The sequence below is a fragment of the Notamacropus eugenii genome, chromosome 2 (assembly GCF_028372415.1).
Source record: "Notamacropus eugenii isolate mMacEug1 chromosome 2, mMacEug1.pri_v2, whole genome shotgun sequence".
In the NCBI taxonomy this organism is placed as follows: domain Eukaryota; kingdom Metazoa; phylum Chordata; class Mammalia; order Diprotodontia; family Macropodidae; genus Notamacropus; species Notamacropus eugenii.
In genome coordinates, this window is record NC_092873.1 from 223,301,618 (window position 1) to 223,308,115 (window position 6,498).

The 6,498-nt window shown below is 44.6% G+C and overlaps 1 protein-coding gene across 1 annotated transcript; it reads left to right on the forward strand.

Annotated features, from left to right (window-relative positions):
* The first annotated feature begins 638 nt into the window (after positions 1–638).
* Positions 639–6,031, forward strand: SLC35D3 (solute carrier family 35 member D3). Its single transcript, XM_072643422.1, has 2 exons — positions 639–2,044; positions 3,916–6,031. The coding sequence occupies exons 1-2, from the start codon at positions 1,609–1,611 to the stop codon at positions 4,734–4,736; spliced, it is 1,257 nt and encodes a 418-aa protein (XP_072499523.1). The 5' UTR covers positions 639–1,608; the 3' UTR covers positions 4,737–6,031.
* The last annotated feature ends 467 nt before the right edge of the window (positions 6,032–6,498 follow it).

A 6,498-nucleotide genomic window follows, 5' to 3' on the forward strand; every position in this document is an offset into this window, starting at 1 on the left:
CTTCCCACTATTCATTATTAATAATGACGATGTCGCTATAATAATGACGATCCCACAAGCTTACAGTTCTTTACGGTTTACCAAGCACTTCTTTCCCAACTATGGTAGAATATAAGCTCTTGGGAGGCAAAGACAGGCTTTTGGGTTTGTCTTTGTATCGTTTAGTATAGTGCCTGGTACTTTACAGTCGCTTAATACAAGTTGGAATTATGGCAGAGCAAACCGACGCTCACGGTTTACGTGACTAGCTCAGAGTCACACAGCTTGCCAAAGGCGAGATCCGAATTCTCTTCCTCGTCCCGCCTGCCCGTATCTTCTGAGTCTAGCCTTTGCCATCATATTACATCCACAAGGTGTGGTCATTATTAAAATTGTTCTCATGTTAGACCCCCTCCCCTTCTTGGCGCCAGTGGTCCTCGCCACTGTTGTCGGCACGTTACCTTTACCTGGATCTCGGGGGCGTGGGGGACTGGGGGGAAGACAGAGAGCTTCCTTCTGACCTCCCACCCACTCTCTTCTCCCCCGCCCCCTTTTATGATTTCAGGTCTCCAGTAGCTCGAGTTTCTTTCACGCGGGGAGTGGAGGGGGATGGAAGTGAGGTGGGTAGTGAGCCCTATTATTTCTGCGGTGGGAGTGGCAAGTTAGAAGGCACAAAGTTAGGAGCCGCCCCTTAAACGTTCAGCTTTCGCTTGATCCTTCCTTCTGCTTTCCGGATGGAGGGACGGAGCTGGGAGAAAGTTTTCGCGCAGCGTTTGATGGGGATGGGTGATGGAGTCGGAGCTCCAGGCGGTTGGTGTTGCTGGAAGGACTCGGGGCTCCCAAGCACTTGTTGCGGCCAATACACGGTGAGGGGCAAGGATATCTTGGTGGCTTTTTAATTCGTAGGGAGCTGTAGCCCTTCAAAGCTAATTCACTGATCCTGAAAAAAGACTAAAAGGGTCGAAGCAGCCAAGGAGAGGTCCAGAGACAAGAACGAAAACCATGGCTGGGTCCAGGGACTCCAGCTGATTGTCACTAAGTAAATGAAGCGAGTTGACTCCGTTCCCACGCTGCGCCAGGGGACTGTGTCTCCTAGGGGTTTCCGAGCACCGCAAAGGCGTTAACCCTGACTACACACTGGAACTGATACAGCCGCATCTCCCTAACAGGCACCTTGAGTCACAAACTGACTAAAGAATTCCCGCCACTAACCACAAGCCAGTCCTTCCCTCCCCCTCCTCTTTCTTAACTTCTTTTCAGTGTCCTCCTTTTCCCCCTTTCCCCTCAACCCTTCTTTGATTTCGATTCCCTGGTGACGCGAACTCGTAGCTGTCCAGCAGTCCAACATAAACCCGCGGAACTGAGAGGACTGTCCTCTTGGGAATCCTCCTCTCGTCTCCAACCACAGGCTGGGGGTAGGGGGTAGGGTAGACTCTCTCTCTCTCTCTCTCTCTCTCTCTCTCTCTCTCTCTCTCTCTCTCTCTCTCTCTCTCTCTCTCTCTCTCTCTCTCTCTCTCTCTCTCTCTCTCTCTCTCTCTCTCTCCTTTCTCTCTCTCCTTTCTCTCTCCTCTTTGCTTATTCCCCACAGATCTCTGATCGGCAGCATTCAAGAAGTGACCAGGCACCAGGATGCAGCTGTGCAAAGGCCGGATGCTGGGCATCTCAGTAGCCATCGCCCATGGGGTCTTCTCGGGCTCCCTCAATATCCTGCTCAAGTTCCTCATCAGCCGCTACCAGTTCGCCTTCCTGACCCTGGTGCAGTGCCTAACCAGCTCCACTGCTGCCATCAGTCTGGAACTGCTGCGGCGCCTGGGACTAGTCTCTGTACCCCCTTTCAGCCTGAGCCTGGCGCGCCCCTTCGCCGGGGTCACTGTACTATCCACGCTGCAGTCCAGCCTCACCCTCTGGTCCCTGAGGGGGCTCAGTCTGCCTATGTATGTGGTCTTCAAGCGTTGTCTGCCTCTGGTCACTATGCTCATCGGCGTCCTGGTGCTCAAGAACGGGGCGCCCTCCGCCGGGGTCTTAGTGGCGGTACTCATCACCACCTGCGGGGCAGCCTTAGCAGGTGAGCAGCTATAAGTTTCCCTCCTCCACCACTGTATTTTCCTGCTATCCCCCTCTCCAATTTACATATTGCCCAAACCTATAGCCCAGCTCCTTCCCAACCCTTCTCTCCTCCCTGCTTTATTCCATATTTCCCCTCTCCATTGGTTTCCCCCTTGGTACTCCTCCAGTCTTTCAGGAAGTCTCCATCATGCCTCCCTTTATCAGTAGAGGGCCCAGCTCTTGGAGCCTTTATTAACAATAGATCACAACAAAGGGGTGTCATGAAAAGAGGCCTAGATTTGATGCACGCCTAGGTTCAAGTCCCACCCGTGTCCCTTACTTGCCGTGTAACCTCAGGCAAGTCACTTTCCCTCTTTGAGACTCAGTGTCCTCATTCCTAAAATATAGCTTTGGGGCAAGGGAAAGAACCCTCGCTAGTATAGGAATCCCGTGTTCAAATCCAATTCTGCTGCTTATTGCCCTCTGTAAACTTGGACAAGGCATTTCTCTCTAAGGGTTGGACTATATCATGAGTTCTTAACCTGGCATCTGTGAACTTGTTTTAAAAAACATATATTTTGTTAACTTCTTCCCCTTGTAATCCCATATATTTTATTTTATGCATTTAGAAACATTAGTCTGATAAGAGGTCCATAGTCTTCACTACAGTGTCAAAGGGTGACCCATGACACAGACCCCCAGGATTAGACAATCATGGTTGTGCACTGACACCCTTTGAGATGAGGCTTTGAATTTCTGAGCCCCTAGAGATGCCACTGTGAGTAGAACTGGAACTGGGATTGAGTAGGGAGGGAGTGTAGTGGGGGAGAGGATGGAGAGGCTGGCAAGGCCAGATCAGGGGTCATGCATTCAGAGGTGGGAAGGCTGTGCTTTGGGCAGAGGACAGGAGTGGAGCAGAAGGACAGAGGATCAAAAATAGTCCTTTTTTGCTAGATTCCATGGTCAGATTATATTAATACATGTATGCTAATGGAATCCAGCATGAAGGAAACCCAGGAAGGACAGACATCTGGTGGGGTAGGAAGATAGCACTCACTTTTAAGCAACTACTAATACAGTTGCAGAGATGTGGGAGGGGTGGGGGTGGGGTGAATTTCCATGAACAAAAACCTTTACTTTTGGGCTCAGTTTCCCAGTGAGGACTCTTTCAGGCTATCCTGAAGATGCAATGGAAGTTTGGCAGGACTGTGCCTTTCATCCCAACCATATCCAAGGGTTCTTCCTACACTGCAGGGAAACAATCATGTTCCTAGGTGCAGTTGGGTTTGACAATTTGAGGGGCATCAGGAGAGCTCAATACCCATTCAAGTACTCCAGAAACAACCCTATGAGGCTGTCTGGGAAGCAGGACAGAGGGAAAAGAGAACTCAGTTTCAGTTTAAAATGAGGAGGTAAGAAAGGAATGGTGTGCTCCTATATTTGCATCTAAGAGGCAGCCTGATGTGATAAGATCTTTGGAATTGGAGGGCATGAGTTTGAACACAGGTTGGTTCTTCACTTAGAAAACCTTGGATTATCTTCCCTCTTTGGATCTCATTTGCCTTATCTGTAAAATGGGGAGTGCAGAAGGATTGGACTAAATGACCCTAAGATTATTTGGAGATTTCAATATAATAGTCTTGCTATGTATAGCACTCCATTTCTAGGAGTCAAAACACTTTACTTATGTCCTCACTAAGGACAGAATGAAGACTAGCCTTCAGTTCCCATTTAATAAATGATAGAAATTTTAGCACAGCAAAGTTTAAAGTGATATAACAATTCACCTGACAAAGCTAGGGAGTTTGGTTTCTTTACATCTGGTCCTGTCTTCATTATAAATACATTTAAAACTTGTGCAAAAAAAATGTCTTTTTTTTTCTCTCCCAGGAGCTGGTGATCTAACTGGGGACCCCATTGGGTATGTGACAGGTGTCCTGGCAGTATTAGTTCATGCTGCTTATCTTGTTCTTATTCAGAAGACCAGTGCAGACTCCGAGCATGGAGCCCTCACAGCCCAGTATGCCATCGCCATCTCTGCCACCCCTCTACTCATCATTTGTTCCTTTGCCAGCATGGATTCTATCAATGCTTGGGCCTTCCCAGGTTGGAAAGATCCAACCATGGTCTGCATCTTTGTGGCTTGCATTTTGATTGGCTGCGCCATGAACTTTACTACACTCCACTGTACCTACATTAACTCTGCTGTGACCACTAGTTTTGTTGGAGTGGTGAAAAGCATAGCCACCATCACAGTGGGCATGGTGGCCTTCAATGATGTGGAGCCTACTTCTCTGTTCATAGCAGGTGTGGTGGTGAACACCTTCGGTTCTCTAATTTATTGTGTGGCCAAGTTCATTGAGACCAGGAAGCAAAGTAGTTATGAGGACCTGGAGAAAGACCATAGGGAAGATGCACAGGAGACAAATGGAGCTCAAGGGCCATTTGTTATGGAGTCCCTGCCCTTGGAGAAAAGAAATGGTGAAATGGAAGGAGAGGAGACAGCTAGTGGGATCAGTCAACCCTGCACAGAAAAGCCTAAATGTGGTGTCCTAGAAACAGCACTGGTCTCCAGCAGCGGCCAGGAGACTGAAGAACTTAATAAGAACTCATTAAAGGATGCTTACCTTGGAGTATGGAGATTGGTTAGGGGGACTAGATATATGAAGAAAGATTATTTACTAGAAAATGAAGAACTATCCAGCCCCTGAAAAGGAAATGTATGTATATTATAATGATAATTATTATATATGTATACAATGTACATATATACATACATACAAACATTTTATATATAAATATGTATATGTTTTAATAAGGAGGACCATATATTTTATTCCTAGTGGGGGAGGGGGCATACAGAAGAGGTTGGAAGGGATTGATACAAGAAAACTAACTCCTATCTATATATTATCTTTACTGAGATTAAAGGGCATGAAACTGATTAACAAAATAAGGCAGTTGCGTCAGTTTTGGAGTCTTGACCATTAATATTTTTTTTTATTCTCTGCTCCCCCGTCCTCCAGACATCTATATTTTCTTCCATGTGGAGTCCAGAAATGATGCACTTCTTAGGCCTTCATAGGAGAGTCAGGGCTGACAGTTTTGTTAAAGGTAAAACTACAATCTTTCTAACCTGTTAGAAACAGGGAAAATGGTAAGATAAAATAAAATAAAGTAGAAATGGCTCTTGCTGTATGAAGGCCATGATTTGATAGAGTCTATTTCTGGGTATTTATAGGTATCTTAAAATCTCATATTTACGTTTTTGCCTAATTTTTTTCCCCCTCCTTTTAAAATAAATGATTATTTTGGATTTTTGTAGAGGAAAGAAGAACCTTTTTGAAAATACTGATCCCAGACTTTTAAATGTGGAGTTTACAATTCACGGTTAGTAAACACAAAATTATTTTTATTAACAGAAATCTATTTATGACCTTTGCCTTGTAATGCTGAACAACTAAGTACCAAATCTATTTTATATTGCTTTCACTGCATTGAATATTCTGTGGCGTGAACACATTGGCTGGACTACAATTCAACAGTAACTGAATCTCAGTCAGGCAGAATAAAAGATCCTGGTGTACAGTCCTTTTACCCTTTGAAAACCAAGCTTTGCAGCACCTTCAGCTGTGTTTATATTAGAATGATGTTTTTCTAATATCAGATTTGAAAACAATGTCTGAAAATGCAAGTACTGCTTTGCTGCTTTAACTGTTGCATAATTAGAAACTCAAATTTTCAGTGTTTGCTGTGCAATGCTGCTATGATCGTTTTGTATTTTTTGCCTTTAATATATGTGTATGGACTCTCTAGTATGTAGGAGTCATGTTTGATAATTCCCAAAAGAAAAATGGGAATTTGATCAGAGCAGCCTGATTTTCCAGTGAAGGAGAATATTGTAAACTAACATAAAACCATGTCTCCTCTTGAGGCATATCATACTGTTAATAGAATTCAATGAACATGGAAATGAGATAATAAACAGTGTCATGCTTTGCAGAAATCTGTCTTTTTTTCCTGTTGTGTTGTCTATCATTTCAGTCAGTCAAAAACCTTTTACTAATTCAATTCAGTTCAAGAAGCATTTGCTAAGTGCCTACTATGTGCCTACTATGTGCCAGGCATTGTTCTAGAAATACAAAGACAAAAAGGAAAATAAGACCTGCTCTCGAGGAGCTTATATTTCTACTTGGGTAAAGAACCTCTTCTTAGATAAATGAATGTAAAATAGATACAAACTAATTTTGGGGAGGACAGACAGCAGTAGGGAGATCAGAAAAGGCCCTGTGGGTAAAGAGACAATGAAACTGAGTCAGGGATTCTGGGAAGCATAGATAAGGAGGGAGAATATTAGAGGAATCCATCTTGCATGTAAAAGTACAGTTGGATTGCCAGAATTGGGGAACAAGCAAATAGTTTTGTTGGGCTGGAATGTGAAATCAGTCTGGAAAGATAGAATGGAGCCAGATT

Excerpts from the sequence above, each read along its gene's own strand:
- SLC35D3 (XM_072643422.1), top strand. The coding sequence starts at position 1,609 with ATGCAGCTGTGCAAAGGCCGGATGCTGGGCATCTCAGTAGCCATCGCC. Across the intron at positions 2,045-3,915 it reads CTGCGGGGCAGCCTTAGCAG|GAGCTGGTGATCTAACTGGG; the intron begins GTGAGCAGCTAT and ends TTTCTCTCCCAG.